This window comes from Platichthys flesus, chromosome 10 (assembly GCF_949316205.1).
Source record: "Platichthys flesus chromosome 10, fPlaFle2.1, whole genome shotgun sequence".
Taxonomy (NCBI): Eukaryota; Metazoa; Chordata; class Actinopteri; order Pleuronectiformes; family Pleuronectidae; genus Platichthys; species Platichthys flesus.
In genome coordinates, this window is record NC_084954.1 from 6914564 (window position 1) to 6934143 (window position 19580).

General features: G+C 44.0%; 1 protein-coding gene and 1 long non-coding RNA gene across 2 annotated transcripts; both read left to right on the forward strand.

Moving 5' to 3' along the window:
- The first annotated feature begins 260 nt into the window (after window positions 1–260).
- LOC133961382 (uncharacterized) lies at window positions 261–3197 on the forward strand. The gene is made up of 2 exons (XR_009922000.1): window positions 261–501; window positions 2550–3197. It is a non-coding gene; the product is annotated as an uncharacterized LOC133961382 (long non-coding RNA).
- Window positions 3198–14506: 11309 nt separating this feature from the next.
- Window positions 14507–18287, forward strand: LOC133961769 (actin, alpha cardiac muscle 1). Its single transcript, XM_062397112.1, has 7 exons — window positions 14507–14596; window positions 15259–15397; window positions 15617–15941; window positions 16032–16193; window positions 16480–16671; window positions 17644–17825; window positions 17941–18287. The coding sequence occupies exons 2-7, from the start codon at window positions 15269–15271 to the stop codon at window positions 18082–18084; spliced, it is 1134 nt and encodes a 377-aa protein (XP_062253096.1). The 5' UTR covers window positions 14507–14596; window positions 15259–15268; the 3' UTR covers window positions 18085–18287.
- Window positions 18288–19580: the final 1293 nt, after the last annotated feature.

Here is a 19580-nt window from a genome sequence, read left to right on the forward strand (position 1 = left end):
CTGCACGTATGAATTACAGACCAAAGGTTTGGCAGAGATCCCACAAGACCGGGACCGAGGGAACCGCATCACCTAACTCCTGAAAATATGTCGTAATTTCAGCTCGACCACAATAAACGCTTAAATGCAGCAATAACACAAACACACATGATTTCCTAACCACATGTGGGTCTCTAAAAAAAACATGACCCCAGACAGAGTTTTCCTCGAGTCACATGAATGTTTGCATTGTGTAATATCCGCCCCCCCGGCTTAAAAACCTCCCAGTCACTAACTTTGAGTTTTTTCCTCCACCGCTGGGCTCTTGGGGAATTCAGCTGCCAGTTGGACCTTGTTGTGGCAAATTAGAGCTAACTGGTGGGAAGTGCTCTCACACACACACACACACAGCATCTGTGGAAAGTCTCACACAGGGTCTTGGACACTGGGAAAAAGGAAGGTCCAAACGAGAAGGAGACCGGGACCCGACTCACTCCAGAGCCTTTTTTCTCCCTGCTGAAGGTGAACATGTCTTTTATACAGGTTTTCATTTGTTTATGAGCTGCTTTGCAAAGTGCTTCCATTTAACTTTTGCAATGGGTGGAAGCCTCACAGACACTAACAGCATGCAGGATTACTAACTTAATATTTTCTGTGTGCAAAATAATTACCACGTTTAAAAGGTCTCGTGCTGCAGAAACCAGAGCTTTGTCTTATTTTGTATTTAAAGCTGTCCTCTCTCAAAAAGGGGATTCTGGTTCTCAGTCATTTAAAGAAGGGAACTGGAAGAATGTGTCATGTGATGAGAAAAGGCAGAAGTCAAGAGTCTGGTTTTAAAGCTTGTGTAATGTTATTCTGCTCTTAGAATAATTGTGGTTTAGTGAACGCCATGTTTTTTTCCCTTTTTTAAGGGCGTTTCCCACAAAGCATGGGACCCACACTCGTGTTGGATGTGTAATTTATTGGCCAATCCTACGCGACAGCTGTGTCACAACAGGAAATTGAACTACACACGAGTCAGGGCAGCACAGTGGCCGCAGGGGAGCGAGGATGTGACCGTTGAATCTGTGTGACAGCGCACAACACGTTCACACTCCTTACAAAACCATCAGCTGCACAATCTACAACTTCAAGGCTGAGCCTCGGGCCGATTTTTCATCGCAGTATTCTTAACTAACTTAATATTGCATTTCTTGGCAATCTCAAATTTCCCCCTGCAGCAGAAGCCTCCACTTCCTCTGTGTTTGTCACTAAACTTTGCATAAATCATCAGGTTGTGAATTCACACATTGCTTAGATTCCAATTAGCAGTTTTTCACGGCAGAAAATACAACAGGCTTCTTCTTTTATTTTTTTAATTGCTCAAAATAGCAGCGCGTCATCCTCCAGGCCGCCGTGCGTTATCAGCGTCAATACAGGAAGTGATGCTCATTACTATGCACGATCTCTGCTGATCTGCTATTAGTGGGTGACTCAGGTGCCACCGCTCGGCGCTGTGTAAGTGGGCGGCCCGGTGGTTACTGCTTGAGGTTGCCAGCTTATCATGCTTTGTCAAGGCCACTGCCTATAATCCCGACAAGTACATGCAGATCATCAACAGGGCACATTTCAATCTGATAATCTCTCATCATCGCTGAGGAGGCGCGGCCGCTCGTAGGAACAATCTCCCTCTCGTGCGGTTGTAGTCACTGACACGCTGTGTGGGCCGGCCACAGATCTCCTCTCCAGCTCCAGCTCTGTCTTCACCATTAACAGGTCGGGGCTGGACCATTTGGCCAAAGCCTTTATCGAGATACACATTTTCATCACTGGTCAATCTCGGCATATATTGTGAGAAATGTTTATTTTAAGTTATTTAAAGTTGGACCGAGTGCAGGTTGTGGTTTTGAACCTCGTCTTCATGGGCAGAGAATGGCAAACAGAAAAAAAATATCGATCCTACTGATTCAATATAAGCGTCTGTAAAATAATAATATAATATTCAATATGAATAAAACATTGAATAAAGTGGCGACCAGCACTTTGCAGCTGTGAGGGCGGGGCAGGATGTCCTCAGTCTGTGGACCGAGTTGAACATGTCTTCTTCTACGTCCTCTGATAAACTAGGACCTGCGGCCAGTAATACCTGTCCCGCTTGATTATTATTATTTCATCAACATTAATAGAATCACTTCTTCTTGAGAAAAGTTGTCTTCAAAGTAAAAGCTCAACATTTGTTTTGTTGTACTCCTGCTTTAATCAGAGCTTTAATTTTGAAGAGCAATGACTACAAAATCTTACTCATTGCAGGTAAACCAGGTAGGATGAACGCAAAGTTTCTGTTTATAAACAGCTCTGCACACAATGTCCAGCTCGATATCCATAAAGAAGACACGTTATATTGTAGAACTGTTTGAGGACAGCGCACTAATGAGAAGAAATAATTCGGAAGTAGGTTTAGGTTGCGATAATTATAGTTTTTTGTATTATTGCACAGCCCTACACAGAATGTCTACATTACTCATCCTGTTCACGATTATATTTCTCATGAGTTAAATCCTCCAGCTGGTCACTTCCTCTTCCTCTCCCAGTCTAGGATGGCCTCTTGTGGGTCCTGTTTCTGGTCCATCGTCTGGCTTGTGGTCCTGCTGGTCCTCGGCTGGCCCCTGAGCATCGCCCTGGGGGGTCTCTATGGCCTCGTCAGCCCGCTCACCACCTGCCTCGGCCTGGACCGCTTCTCCGACCTGCTCCTGGAGGGGGCCAACCTGGGCCGGACCTGTGCCAATAACATGAGGCACGGCAAGCCTTTGTGTTGAGACCCGGAAACGGGACGACGCAAAGTGGTCAAAGGAGAGATCGGTGCTTTTCTACTGAGATCATCCTTAACGTCAGAGGAGAACTGATGATGTTTTGGTTTTTTTGACATCCTGAGATGATCTGAGCTCAGTACAGGGGAGAAATCTTAAAGGCATTTAATGCGACAAAAAGGTCCGGAAGGTCTGGAAGATGGTTTCCCCTTTGTTCAGTTAACATGTAATTAACCGTGGATTTCAAATTTGAATGGGTTTGACAGGAAGGAGAAAGGCTTTGTGTTCCTCGTCTGTGTTCGCTGCTTCATTCATGATGACCCTGCTCGGGGGAGATAGGAATGAAAACGTCAATTCGACAATAGGAATGCTTAGACTTGTAAATGAACTGAATGGAAACTTATAATACGATTAAAACTGCTTTGAACTTGCCCTCTGTGTTTGTTGACTGGTTTATTGTATCCAGTGTGAGGTGGGGAAACCATGTGGGGAAATGTTTGAGGTGAAAATAAATAGAGAGAGATATGTAGAGTAACAGAAACGGAAGGATTTTAAAGTTTTATTCGATCAGTTTGTTTGCTCACTTATTGGTTTTCAGGGTTGGGGGGGGGGGGCGGTAGCTTTCCCCAATATGAGTCAGACGGAGAGGCAGAGAGACGGTTTCAAAATAAAATGAAAGAACTAAGAGTTGCTAACCTTCCACATGCATACATCATCTTTTGTTAATGTGAAATTATAAAATAGTTTCCAGTTCTGTTAATCATCTCGTCTGTGGCCATGGAGGAAACTCATTCACACTGTTTGACATTTGCCAAGATTGAATTCTGATTCAGTGTGTGAGTTGAGGCTGAAAATTAAATGACTTTATATTTTAACAGTGGATATAGTTGATTACTTGGGTCAATTGATTGACATAAAATTAAAAATGTTCTCTATTAATATTAAGCATGAAATGGGCAGGGACAGCGAGGAAGACGTGCAGCAAAGAGTCGGGTCGGATCCAAACCTGCAGCCGCTGAAGGGAAGCATCAAGCCGCCGCATAATAAGATTTATTATATTGTTAAAACTGCAGGTGCTGTTAAAATACTGTATATAAGTTACAGATGGAATAATTATGGATGTGATGCATAAGACAAACTTAGGGCCTTGATAAATTATGTTTGTGACAAGGCACAGTTTTACATGCATGGTGCAATTGTATGACAAATATGGATTTTCATTATCTATTGGACTGTTGTGCATGGGTGAATGATAAGAAGTAATTTCTAGGAAGACATTTGTTAACAACCTGTCCTTTGTTTGGTAAATCAGAGGAGCAGCATCAGGACAGAAGTCAGCTTGAGTAAAAACATTGAATTTAGTTGATCTCAGATGAGTTCCCCTAAGAAGCTTCACTATAATTAATGTATAACCTAATGCTGCAATGTTTTTCCTTGATGGAAAACACCCGGAGATGCTCAGACAACAAGCTGAGAACCAAACGGACCAAAGTGGAATAAACAGACTCAGAAAAGAGGTTTTATCAGCAAAACATTTGACAGCTCCTCAGAAAACAAGAGTTAAAGTAGTAACTCAGTGGCTGAGAGTGGGAGAGCTGCTATAACTCCGGCCGGCAGATCGCAAATAAAACACAGATTGTCAGCATCTCTCGTGAAAAACATGTAAATCCTTGAGCTGGTGTGTGAAGTGTCCGACCCGGGGGCTCAGAGACACTCGTTCTTCTCTCATTGTTTCTAACGTTGAGGGTCTGTGAAGTCGTCTGAGCAAAGTCGACAACCGGCCACGGCCTGAAAAAGTAAACTTGTCATTAAAGTTTTGTTTTAAGGTTCAAGGTTGAGGCCTCTTTCCCCAATCACACAGACTGGATGGATGCTTTGAAATCCAACATCTTATGCAGAGAAAAGCTCTGAAGAAGTACAATCCAGTGGTTCAAAGCAGTGGACGGGGGCCCTGAAGTTTTGACGTTGTGGGTTCATGCCTGAGTAAGTTATTGAATTTTGAAAGAACAACACCCAGAGGAACGGGAGAAAGAAAGAGCTTTGGATAAGGAGAACCGGCTGTGAAGGCTACTGAGGAGAATTCATCTGAGACGTGGGGGGGGTTCGGGGCTAATGTGCCTTTTGTGCTTTTAGGGTTATTTTAAGTTGCACTTTTACATTAACACTGTTGTAAATGCATAAAGTCAAGAGTTCATTGCACAGTGGCCGGTTTGTACGAATCCTAAAAGCTCTCCATGCACAAACAAGGAGAGCTCACTCAGAAACATTATACTTTGGATAGAGATGGTCAGAAATGTGTGTTTGAATCTCCAAGTCCTAATAAATCGACTCCACATAGTTGAAGGATGAATGGAAGGAGATGATGTCAAGTAAAAAGCCAATGACTGTAATATAATAATATAAATAATCAGTTTAAACACCATCAGGAATCAGGTGAAAAATGCATTGTCACCATGTTGTTTTGGATCCAAAGGGACTGTGATGATACATAGAAACAAAGCTGCAAGTTATAACAGTCTTTTTATCATAATGTAATGTAATTATTTTGTGAATTGCTTTATATTTTTTGATTTGTTTCTTGTATAGTAAATTCAATTTTAAACCCTTTTTTTTCAGAATAAGGTTCTTGTTCTTGTTCTTCCACTATCAGCTTTACTGTCATTTTGCAACTGGTTTAGTTTCTGTCGTGGAAATTATCTCGATATTTGAAAGATTGATTGATAGTTAAAACAGCAGTAAGACATTGATCAGAGGAAATGTGTTTAAGTCGAGTGGTGTCAGAGGTGAAGTGGAACATTTCCCTTTGGTCACAGTAAACGGCAGCATGACTCAGCACTTAACAGATGTGATGTACGTCACATGATTGCAGGTTTGAGCCATTAAGGAATTGAGTATTGACATCTTGGTTATTATTTTAAACCTCCTCACTACATTTCAGAAATTAACATTCTGATTATTTTTCCATACAAAACATGCAGCTCATATATTTGAGATTTACTTTCATTCTCAGCGTTTTCATCTGTAATACAGGCAAATTAATTGGCTTTTTGAGGGCTTTAACATAATCAAATTCTTACCAAAATTGGCAGAAAGTTAGAAAATGGTGAACATTTCCGTATTCTGGAGGAATTTGCATAAAAGTGTCGCAAAATGGCTCAATGGTGCCCCCGAGACCCCCGGAACGTGCTCACATTGACCGATCTTCACAAAAATCGACACACAGGTGTATCATGACCAGACAAACAAAAAAGTCTTACGTGCAATTTGAAAAACGTTACAGGAAGCCTGCTATTTTGCACTTAGTTGCCATTGGGAGAGGCGGTGGAATAGTGGCAGAAAGTAGGACTGTGAGCAGAAAATCCGACTAACACCTGCTCCCTGGGGGACCGTGCATGGTTGCCCTCTGCTCTGTGTGTCCTCCTGTGTACACCAGATTGGTCATATCAGAAAACAAATTTCACCCTTGCATGTCGTGTGTGTGCATGTGTGTGGGACAATAAATGTATCTTATCTTATCTTATTTTGGCCATATTCCACATTTTTTATTTGACATACTTGTACCAGGGCTTTCATCAGATCAACTTCAAATTGACATCAGTGTCATCACAACAAGATGGAGATAAAAAGTTATTAAAAGAGCGATTATTCGTCACGCGGTGTGACCGTGGCGGAGCTCAAAGTTTGATTACACGCCATTAAAACACAATGTTCTTGACCATGAATCCTTTGATGCTGAGCCGTAAACAAAAAAACTCCACTCCTGCAGTGTCGGTGTTTAAAGATCAAAGGAATCTTTAAGTCTTGCAAATGTGACGTCTCTCTCTCGCCAAAGGAGACGATGTTGTCATAACTCCACTGTGCATTGTCCTATCCAAACTTCTGTCTCGTGATCAAAGTCCAAGCCTGAACAGCTCTATGTGTAAATATTCACTATTTATTTTTTTCATGCAAAACGATGCAACACTTCAAAATGCATGTGCTCGGGCCCGCTCAGTACTGCTTTGCAGTCCCAAACTGTTTTATCTGTATTATTATTATTCTTCCGTACAATGAATTGGCTTTTTGAGGGCTTCAACGTGCTCAAAAACTTGCTAAAGCTTGCAGTAATGTAGAAAGTGGTGAAAATTTTCTTATTTTATTTTATCTCATGTGAAGTACTTATTGTATTTTTATGTTAATTGTATGCACCTATATACCAAAGGAAATTCCAGGTAGGTGTAAATCTCTATGATTCAAAGCTACGCCCTAGCTGGCCATGCGGCCATTCTTTAATGTTTCCTTTGATTATTGTTTTGTCTGTGGCTACAAAGTGGTATTCAGCAAGTACTCCTACTACTACGGATGCATGCATCAAAGACACCTTCCTTTGATGGGTTGACATGAAGGACGAATAAAGCAGTAAGAGGTGAGGTGCTGGGACCCACCTGCCAATACATCAGTCAGTCATTTACATCTTCAAGACATGTCTTCCACAATGTCTTCCAATACAACGTCAGAAGGCCCAAGCTCACACTTAGAATCAATTAATATCGCGACAAATGATATTATATACCACAATACCTCGGGCTACGTGGTCATGGACATACATGGTACGGGGACTTTCGGCAAAGTTGCCAAGTGCTTCAGTTTGGACCATGCCAAGATGGTGGCAATCAAATTTATAAATGCTGATGATGAAAACATCTCTCAGGAAGTGGAGATGTTAAAAGCGGTCAGTGTCTTTGACTCGGACAAAAAGAACATTGTGAAATTCATTGACAGTTTCAAGTACAATCACCTCTTCTGTTTGGTCTTTGAAATGCTAGACGAGAGCATTTTCGACCTGATGCATAAGAGGACATGGTTGCCCCTGAGTCTCAATGAAATTCGCCCTGTGCTTCACCAGCTACTGGTCAGTCTTGAAGCTCTCAAAGGTCTTGGCATCATACATGGAGACTTGAAATGGGACAACCTGATGCTTGTCAATCACAAGGATCATCCATTCAAGCTCCGGCTGATTGACTTTGGTCTGGCCATCCCAGCGAGTGACGCAGAAATTGGACATCTGGGGCAGAATCCTCAATTCAGGGCTCCGGAAGTCATGTTGGGCCTCCCCTTGACCGAAGCTGTTGATATCTGGTCACTGGGTTGCATCATGCTGGTACTCTTTTTAGTGGACACCCCCTTCCCTTCTGAATGTAATTATGGCTGGATGGAAAATTTGGTGGACCTGTTGGGTCAGCCAGCAGACCATTTGCTGGATGCTGGAGAATACAGCGAGGATCTTTTCATTTTGGATAAATCAGGATGGAGATTGATGACACGTGAGGAGTTCACAAAGAAGTATAACGAGGAGCCAGAAACAGACAAGTCTAGTTATATATCTTTTAAGAAGAAACTTAAAAAGAAAAGAATCTCAGACAAACAGGATAAGCTTGAGTTTCAGGATAAGATGGCATTTTTCGACCTCCTGAAATGTTGTCTGCAAGTGGATCCTGAGCAGAGGATTAGTCCCAGTGAAGCCCTTAAACATCCGTTTATAACAATGGTTCACATGGTCGATGAAATGGAGACCAGCTCCTATGCAGACACTGCCCTTGAGCTCATGATTGTTTCCCCCTTGGATAATTTGGACGAGAGTACCTTAAACACTGTATCGAGTGAAGAGTCAACCTCCATTTCTTCCAACACTGGATCTGCGGCTGCCATCACACCCGTAGATGATGATGTCAACAAAAGCAGTCAAAAACCCTTTAAGAAGAAACTATTTCAAAGGGTCAAAAACTTCTTCTGCAGAGTGGCAAAGAGAGTGGTTCGTCCGTTCAAATTCCGCAGGACCAAGCGACAAGACGCCGAACCCTGAATGGCCTCTCACACATAGTGGGGATGTATGAATATTAGGGCTTTCAAAGTTAACGCGTTAACCTATGAGGTTGTTGTGCCAGAGATTTGCATCGGAAGTAGAAAAATCAGAGGCGTGAAATACAGCGGAGAACTGTTCAGAGGAATTGAACACAGCCTGTCAAATGATAAGTCCCGTCTCAATGAGAGCACAACTAACTGCACAAGGACAGCAGGAAGAGGCGCTAGTTCAAGATGTGGCCACCCGGTGGAATTCTGCCTTGGAGGTGATCAAACGTATCCAGCGAAACAAGGGTCCGATTGCTGCCACAGCAAAGGACCAACATCTCGATGTTGATTGCACCGGAGCTGGCTAAACTGGAGAAGTCGGAGAAGCTACTTGAACCATGCATGGGGGACTGTCCACTAAATTGATGGACAGGAAGGCAGCACACCCATGAGAAGCTTGCAGGAATAGCAAAGAAACACCTGTCCACCCCAGCTTCCCTGTGAGCGGCGGTTCTCACTCTCAGGTCATATTGTCCAGAAGAGGAGAGCAGCATTGTCTCCAGAAAATGTGAACATGCTTGTCTGTCTCAGCACCATTTATCATACGTGATATTTAAATACCTGGCTGCCACTTTATACGTAGGAGTTATAGGCCTGAGCCTCTTTGAAAACACAGCTCGGTGTGTAGTTTTGTGTTTAAAAAAATTCCAATTAAACAACATTGTCTAAAATACACGCTGTCTTAAGTGATTACTTGTTAATTCATAAGATTTATTCTGTGTTTATCCTTACTGCCCGCCGTGGCAAATCAAAAACTTTCTCGAGTGGTCATAAGGTTTATGAAAAGGTTAATTGAGCGCGACATAATAGTCATATGATTAAAAAAGTTTCATGTTGATATTTTAAGTAGTTTTGCTCTGTGCCAGTGGTGCATGCCACGGGGCTCTCCAACACACAGCCAGAGACGGAATGATGCTCTTGAACATATGAGTGGTAATAATCATATAATATATAGAACACAATCACAGGTTCCTGCATATGAGAACTTATTCTTCTGTAAAACTGTCTCTTAGTACTTGCATACTTTTACACAAGTAAGAGTTTGGATGTGTAATTATTTTTTTTTTATCTGCATACTTGAGTCCTACCACTCCAGATGTTTGTCTATCGGCAAAACTTTTCAAAGTTGACATAAGTTTGTGGCATTTCAGATTTAGATCAGATATCTGAGAATGTCTGGGACTGAATCCGGCTTGAAAGCCAAAACTTCACAGTGAGTTCACAGGCCTGCTTCGGCTGAAAAGTCCAACCGAAGCCCCGGAAACTGTAAAACATGAAACATGAAACGTTAAAAAATGAAATCCCCGGGGGTTAAAGTAGGTCACAGGGAGACGCAATAAAGCCGCAACTGTCATGACCTATTGGTTTACTAGTGAAGTACTTAATGGGGGCAACAAGTACAAATACTTTCAGCAATACTTTATTGATCCCTGGTGGAAAATTCTCTTTTCGAGGCAGATTTAGCAGAAACCCTTTAGTGAACAGCGTGGATGCATATTGCAACATATTGGAATTACTGATGCGTTATTGCCGCGGATATGTATATTAATTAATTTTGAACATATGCGAGAAAGTGAAAGCCTGTAGCTGAAATTCGCAAGGTGCTTCGGGAGCTTTCCTATCAGCCGTGAGTGACACTGTGCCTTTTCAGCAACCCCCGAAATAGCTGGGGATTGAAGAATTAGGGAGCCCTCGCAAAGACTTATACCGAAATACTTATGCTGAGCAGCCTACCTAGAAATCTGGGTAGCTGTCTATTTTCAAGCTTATTCAAATTGGATTCATGAATATTTCATTCTCAATCCAAAAAGCAGGTTTTCGTTTTTTTTTTTAACCCCCCTCACTACTGACTGATGCTATCACCGACCAAAACCTCACTCACTCTTTTTAATGCTAGATATGAATCTCAGACAAATTCCCCTTTTGGAAAAAATGAGGTGTGTAAAGCAACATTTATGATCATATGAGACCGAGTAAGATTGTTTGTTTTTTGGTCTGCTCCCAAACCTCCTGAGGCAAGAAGCCAGAATCCCACGATTTGATTCACCTATCTCAGTTTTTTCCCCCTCAGGAGGTTGAAGGCTAAAAAAGAGAGGGACAGAAGGAGAGAGAGAGAGAGAGAGAGAGAGAGAGAGAGAGAGAGAGAGAGAGAGAGAGGGAGAGAGAGAGCGAGAGCGAGAGGGAAAGCTGGTGAATTCCTCAGCAGGGTCGGAAACTGGTGATGGAAAGAAAGCCTGCTCCTACTGGCTGCAAGCAGACCTGGGAGGTTTAGACAGTGAGAAACAGAGGGGGGAAAAGATAAGGCCTCCCCACTCAATTAACCACATACTGCTCTGTAATTTCACCCTCACACACACACACATGCACACACACACGAGGTGAAGTGGAAACACTGGTAAAAGGCTTTGGGAGGAAATCTCAGTCCGCCAGGCGTCGGAGTCGAACCATTCTCCCGACCACGAGAGGAAGAGCTTTTCCAGGCGTCCACTTTCCTAATGAGGGTTTTTAATGAGGAAGCTTGTTTTTGTTTGAGCTTCATCGGGTTGGAAGTTGGAGAATTTAGTTTCAGTTACAGTTCGATGAGGGAAATGTCGGGTTTCCAGGACACCGAGGTCACGTCCTCTGGGTTTTAGGAACGTGGTAGCGTGTCCAGACCATTATCATATAAAGCACTGGGACTGTGTATCGATATTTGTCCCTGTGTGATCCCGTGCTTGGAAATAACAAGTAACACAATGGCCAATTTCTCACAATGAAACAAATATAATGTAGTGAGAAGTTTGATGGAATCACCTGATCAAAGAAAAACTGATCAAATCTAGATATGTCACCATTATACTACTTTATACTTTTTAAAAGATTGAATTATGTACGAATGAAAATGAATAATCAACTAAATAAATAATCAAACAGTTATTATCTTTCATTAAATTATAAATTCAATCTCTCTGAATTTTGACCGTTTACAACAGAAGGCTGCCCGATACAAAAAATGGGTATTTTCCACCATTTAAAAAATCTTTCCACACCACAAAACTGATAAAGTGATGAATTAACTCCTCTTTTTGATAAACACTCTGGTATGAATTCATAATATATCAGATACACTTCTTTTTCATCTTTGATCATTTGCTGCGTTTAAAATATTAATGCTGTTGCAGTTTGTTTTGATTCATTTCATCATGTTGCAGTCGGATGAAAAACACAAACTTTTACCCCCCCCCCCAGGTTCTGACTCTGATGGGGGGCATCAGAGTCAGAACCTGTCTTCTGAGCGTCTTGTTCATCTTCGTGGATTCAAACTATTTTGGGGAACGTGAGACCTCCACTGTGTCAGTAATGATGAACGAGCATATGTTTGTGTTATAGCTGCAGCCGGAGGGATGAGGATCCGAGCTCCATGCTCCTCTGAGGTTTAGAGGTAGACAACAGCTTGTCATGGGCCAGAAAGAGGACACCCCAATTGTCACCGAGCAATATGTTCCATGTCTTCTCTCTGCTGTGACCTTTAAATGGCCCCGGACGCTCAACCCGGATAAATGCGGCATGTTGCAAAGAACAAAGTGCCTTCAGACCATTTGTATTGAGCGAGCTTTTGATGAACAGCTCAAATGGTACGATCCAGCAGAGGGACATTCCTGTATATGTGCACATTATTGATTTAGGCACAAAACCTTGCCTGCGCCGGGCAAACGACTTCCCCTCAGGGTTCTTTAAAGGGTTTCTACTCGGTTTATGATGTGGAATTCCCGTGGAAAATCAATATGTTTTTTGTTCTGGACAGTTTTGTCCTTATTATCTCATCGCTGCTGCTGAGTAATGAGGCCGAGCTCCTGAGGGATCGCGAGCAGGAGGAGAATGATCGTGCCACAACGATTTAATCTCAGCAGCAACAGCTCCAGTGAAAGTCACACTGCAGGACTTTGAGCAGTCCCCAAGTGTCTCTGGGTCTAATCCAGGCTCGGGCACGAAGCTCTGGGAGTGGGTGAAACAAATATTTTAGACTCTTAACAATATTATCATAAACATCCTGAGCCCTTCGCCTAACAGTGATGGCTCCTGGGCACACGGTGAAGAAAGGACAATCACCGAAATGAGGAATTGGACACCTCGGCACACTCTCCTTTCCCTCTTGATCTGGTTTATTTGTGCCCTGCGCTGACAGACCTCGCTAAACTCGGCCATTAGACGTGGGCATTGCTTGAATACTGGGGCAAGCGGATGTTTAAAGCGGACCCCAGCCTCCCAGTCATTACATAAGACCAAAACAAAGAGTCACACAGTGAAGGGTTATGGCTCGGGGTCGGGTGACAGCAGCATATGATTCATGGCTCGCTGTGCCCTTTTGTCTTGTCCTCCTTGTGGTGGGACCATCCACTGCTCTTAGCCAATGTTATTTTACAGCCTTCAGAGTTTGCTCTCCGTCTGTCGACAGCAAACCGGCAATGTCATGTCCCACGTCTACTTCTTCCCTCAGCGCAGGAGTAGAGACAGAATATGGCACATGTCACAACAAGAGATGTTCCTTTCTCCTTCTTCGTTTGGACGTCGGGAAAAATAAATTACATCAGCATGACTTTTGATTTACCTGTAAAGGTTTCTTACACGAAGGAACACACTACCTGGACTTTAACTATAGATAAAAAAGATAATCATTAATCTGGTGGCGGGTGTTTGAGGGATGAGTTTGTGTTGAGGACGAGAAATATGCCGAGGAGAATAATTCACTGGTAGTATACTTAGGTCAAAGTATTCCTCTCTGTTTTCGAGTCTGTTTGGTGGCTTCTAGTTTACTGTTCCTCGGATGGCATCAGAAATATGTTTTAATAAACAGTTTATCTCTTTTCTACTAAGATTTCTGTCCGTCTGGTCAATAAGAAAGTAAAATATGCAAAAGAAAAACCGAGGGAGTATGAATTTTAATTAATTTCAAATATGTTCACCTGCAGACACAGCATGTTGCACGGCCGACGCATCAATAACTTCAAAGGAGCTCATTATAATAATGAAAACTGATTGATTTTATGTAAATTAAATATGTGGATGCATCAGCAAACATATGATCTCATTAGCCATATGGCGAGTCTGGCAACATGCCGTCCTTTGTGAGTGTACGTGCAGGATTTGCCTGAAATCTAACGGGACACCGAACTGAAAAAGGGAATGTTTGGTCTGCGGCAGCGGCTTCAGTCTGTCTTCACTGAGACGAATCTGAAACGTGGGGTTTGGAGTAAAACAGCTGCTGCCACCGGCTGTGGAACACGAATGGTTTGTTCATTTGGTGCTGGTCTGCTCTGTGTGTCCTGCCAGGCTCATGTAATCCAGGATACTTCAAGAGAAACGTACAGGATACTAATCATCAAACAGAAATCTGAAGATGTATTCATTTCACAGGTCTTCAAACCAATGCTTATCGTCGTGGTTTGGATCCAAAACACAAGTAGAAGATGTTTTTGTGACTCAAGAAATAAACCTGTCTCTTTCTGTTTTAAATCCAGTGGCTCCTCTGATTGTGTCCTTTCGACCATCCCTCCGTTTGCCTTTGTTTAAACCTCTGTTATTCTTCTGGCATTCGACATATGTCTTATTCTTGGTATCAGTCCCAACAGTCGGCCCTGGACGGTGACAGCGGTGTTTCTCAGTCCCTGTGATCTATCGGCAGGCTGCCGATCAAAAGGAAGCCTGTTGTTGTGCCCTCTTTGCTCCATACATGGGCGGCAGGCACAGATGTCCACGCGGGAGTTCCCTCTCCTTGTCGTGCCATTCATGGACTGGCTGTCGGGGGCAATGGGCTACCAAATATGGAGACGGTGGGGGGGGGGGGGGGGTCGCACTGCTCGTCCCCCGTCTCGCTGACACGCTCACGGGTATAAATTGGCCCGTGGTGACATGTGGGCACCCCTGGTTTCCACACTCAGGATCCGGTGCCTGGTGCTGATCTGGTGAGTGAAAAACAAAAGGCAGAGCAGTGGATTCATCACAAGGGGGAATGGATGAAGGACTTTAACACTCATGACAGAGACTTCCATCTTTGACTAACCGCAAATCATCATCTAACTGAAACGGGTCGTCTCCCCGCGTCAGCCTGTGCTCCATCATCACCTTGTGTGGATTACTGCTTCTGTGAGAGATTTTAACTTTCACATCACTAACGCCGGTGACCCAGCAACGACAATGTGAAATACTGACACCATTCTAAAACATGTGCTCATATGATTCATAATGTGTGATTAATAATGTGTATTTTCTATGTCTATTAGTTTGTTTTATCTCAGGTTTTGTTTGTTTTGTCCTTAAGCTTTGTTCAAAAGCCCTTCGTTTTATTGTAACTGTTACTTTTGTGAGAATAAATCACTATTAACCACGACTAACCAAGATTTACTTGGTTGAAACTGTTTAAGACCATGTGTGTGTGTTGTTTATTGTGATTATCTATAAAGAGGGAGACAATATTTTCAATCACCATATTCAAATAAAACAGGGAATTTCATGATTGGACCCAAAGATCTAAAAGTGACATTGTGTGCATGTGTGCTTGTCTGTGTGTCTCTGTGTGTCTGTTTGTGTGTGCATGTGTCTCTGTGTGTGTTTGTGCGTGTTGCAGATCTGACACCATGTGTGACGACGAAGAAACCACCGCCCTGGTGTGCGATAACGGCTCCGGCCTGGTGAAGGCTGGGTTCGCAGGCGATGACGCACCTCGCGCCGTGTTCCCTTCCATCGTGGGTCGACCCCGTCACCAGGTAAATCAGGCAAACTATTCATAAACTCCACATGAAGTATTGGAAGGACACGTGTAACTGGAAATAAGGATCTATGGTGTTGGATGAGGGCCAGATTATCTGTGCGTAACTGCGCATCAAAATTACGTATCTATGTTTCAATGGAAAACTGAATTCTACATTTATTTGCAGATGTTATAATCTGTAATGATTCATATTTCTGGTCGTTGGTGTTATCAGGGCGTCATGGTCGGCATGGGCCAGAAGGATTCCTACGTGGGCGACGAGGCCCAGAGCAAGAGAGGCATCCTGACCCTGAAATACCCAATCGAGCACGGCATCATCACCAACTGGGACGACATGGAGAAGATCTGGCACCACACGTTCTACAACGAGCTGCGTGTGGCCCCCGAGGAGCACCCCACCCTGCTGACGGAGGCCCCCCTCAACCCCAAGGCCAACAGAGAGAAGATGACCCAGATCATGTTCGAGACCTTCAACGTCCCCGCGATGTACGTGGCCATCCAGGCCGTGCTGTCCCTGTACGCCTCCGGACGTACCACAGGTATGGCACATTCACCGGGCGGGAACAGGGATTCTAACGCGTGAGTTAACGCGGGTAGGTGAAATAAATCTGTGCGTGTTCACCGTGAAGGTATCGTCCTGGATTCCGGTGACGGTGTAACTCACAACGTGCCGATCTACGAGGGCTACGCTCTGCCGCACGCCATCATGCGTCTGGATCTGGCCGGACGTGACCTCACAGATTACCTCATGAAGATCCTGACTGAGCGTGGATACTCCTTTGTCACGACCGGTGAGTAGCAGCTGGTGACCCAGGGTCGGGGCAAACTAAGCTCTGTGTGCTTCTACAGTGACCATGTAGGGACATTTTCTGACACAAACACAAACCAAAGAATGATTATACAGAATATTTGATGTTCCAATCATCCATCAGCACCATACAATAATACGAACTGGGAACACTCCTTATTATGGGGGAAATCTTCTCTATATACAATAAACCTTTGGGAAGAGAAGACAAGTCTTGACACGCCACACATTTGACCAACTCCACGTTGTGCATGTCTGATTCCTTCCAGCTGAGCGTGAGATCGTGCGTGACATCAAGGAGAAGCTGTGCTACGTCGCCCTGGACTTCGAGAACGAGATGGCCACCGCCGCCTCCTCCTCCTCCCTGGAGAAGAGCTACGAGTTGCCCGACGGTCAGGTCATCACCATCGGCAATGAGCGTTTCCGCTGCCCGGAGACTCTCTTCCAGCCGTCGTTCATCGGTGAGTGAAGAGGAGGGCGTGCAGCCCAGCACTGATTGAGCTGCAGTGACACACACACATGCACATACTGTAGCTTAACTGTATGTGCATGGGCGTGTGTCACTGCAGCTGAAGTTTGAAATCACATTTCTGTGAAACAAATATACATTTTTAAGTATTTCTATTGCAATTTTTTTAGTACAATTTGAGGTACTACTTTGTCCTCATAGTTCCACTTTTTCTTCTACACCATTTATGTGATTTACAAAAACAAATTGACGCACTACATCAAACATTACATTATATCACAGCACAAGCTGTTACATAACCGATGCTACGTAGTAATAACTGGACACTGGAAATAGCTTCTCTATATATACAATTATCTTTGTTTTTCTTTTCACCTGAATACCTTTCAATTAACATGTCAAAACGTGACATAGAAACATAAGTATTATTAATAAATCAGCATTTATGTCAGATGAAGTATTATTGATATTTCTGTACTTCACTGAGATTTACCTTATGGTCATTATGCTACTTTCCCCAAAGTAAATAGCCTGAATACTTCTTCCACTGCTGCTCGTGTCTAAATCCCTGGATCAGCATCAGATCAAACTTCAGAGTGTGGATGTTTTTCTGAAGATAGACGCGTTTTTCGCTCACATTAGCGCTCGGCTGCCAAGTGTGGATCGGCGACTGGAGGGGGGTCACAGTTTATCCACCTGAGATTTACCGCTTCGTGGCCGATAAATAGACATGAGTCATGTGAAGCTCATTGTTCCGGCACGCGCCGCAGAGCCAGGCAGCTGCTGCCGGAGCTGTACGATTCAGCACCTGTTGGAGGCGCAGGCAGCTGAGGGTGGTGTCAGATGTGCCCTCTGCTGCGAGGGAGTGTGTGTGTGTGTGTGTGTGCGGACGTGCATGCGTGTGTGTGTGTGTGTGTGTGATGGGGGTTAAACCCACTGACTTGGCCGCTGCGTGTGTGCACAGGCATGGAATCTGCCGGCATCCATGAAACCACGTACAACAGCATCATGAAGTGCGACATCGACATCCGCAAGGACCTCTACGCCAACAACGTCATGTCCGGTGGCACCACCATGTACCCAGGTATCGCTGACCGCATGCAGAAGGAGATCACCGCCCTGGCGCCCAGCACCATGAAGATCAAGGTATTGACTCGCTGTTGTAGTGTTAGCACTGCGGGAGAGGGGGGAAAGAGGGGGGGAGAGAGGGGGGAGAGAGAGGGGGCCCTTGCAGATCAACACGTGTGCTCTGTGTTTGTAGATCATCGCCCCCCCGGAGAGGAAGTACTCCGTGTGGATCGGTGGCTCCATCCTCGCCTCCCTCTCCACCTTCCAGCAGATGTGGATAAGCAAGCAGGAGTATGATGAGGCCGGACCCTCCATCGTCCACAGGAAGTGCTTCTAGGCAACCCCCCACACACACACACTCCTCTCCCTCTGTCTCCCTTCTGTGCCAAAAGCCCCATTCATGGTTCCAAAGCAGGAATTCGTATGTTGTCGTAAAATTCTTTGTTTACACTTAAGTGCAATGTATATGTGGATTTGTATAGCTTTATAAATAAAACGAGAATCTGGACTTTCAAAAGAAGACTCCTTCTTTTCCTCCTTCCCCTATTTCTGTGTGTCTTTGTTTGTTTGTTTGTTTGTTTGTTTGTTTCCTGCCTTCATACCCTCGTTCCTGTATTTTCAAGACTATAGAAAATCTCTCTCTGACTCTCCCTTACTCTCTCTCTCTCTCTCTCTCTCTCTCTCTCTCTCTCTCTTCCCTCCCCCACACGCGACGGACGAGTGAAGGATACCAGAGCTTTGAATTAGAACAGATTAAGGTGAGAGGGGAGGGTAAACTACCTCATGTGAAATAAACCGCAAAAACTTTCACTGTCTGAAAACACCGACGTCACGTGATCAGTAATCCCCCGTTTCACAAAGCTTGGGATGCCTAGAAATCTCAACATCAACAACTAATAATAACAATAATAATAATTATTATTAATATTATTATAATGCATTAATTTCTTTAACTACTCGGGGAAAAGCGCCAGGTGGTAATCTTTGGTAATAATATATAAAACAATGAACACTTAATGAAGCTCTAGATTAAAAGAACAATCACATTAATAACTATGACTTCAAGCGGTGCCTCCACGCAAGGTCTAATGTTAGTGCACGTGCAAGGCAACACCATAGGTTGATCAAATCTCACAGCAACATGCATGGCGGGGTCACATATTTTGTTTCTATTTTTAAACCTCCTCACACACACACACACACACACACACAGAGAGATAGAGAGAGAGTGTGAGAGAGAGAGGGAGGGTAGAGAGCAGACTGCCTTGTAAAGCGATTAGCAACTCGGATGGTACTTTCACTCTGTCACTGTATTCAGAGCATCATCTTTGCCGGAGGTGGAGACAACAGCTCTACCAGCCGGGCCAGCAGCCTGCGACATGCTGACGGAAACCCCGGGGCATGCGAGGCTATCCGCTCCAAGAAACGGAGACCGAGTCCTGTTATAAGTCCCTATCCAACCCGCAGCCTTTGGTTATAGATGCACAGAACAATAGCTTTTTGTTATACTATATAAGCTATTTAAATCCCTCAATTACTGATGACTTAAAAACGCAGGGAATTCACCTTGACCCTTGTGCCAGGGACACGGGGCATCCATAAACCCAGAAGGGGGGGGGGGGGGGGGGGCTGCTGTTGGTGTGTGGAGCACATGTAGTTCTGAACCTCAGGGAGTTGAGTACTATAAGAATATATAGTCATGGGTCTGATTCTGACAGTTAAACCCTTAAACTGAAGAGGCTATAACACTGTGGACCCAGGTGTCCACAACAGTGTCCACTGAACGGCGCACGCCATACGCGCAACTGAAATATCGAACATCAGAAGCCCTGG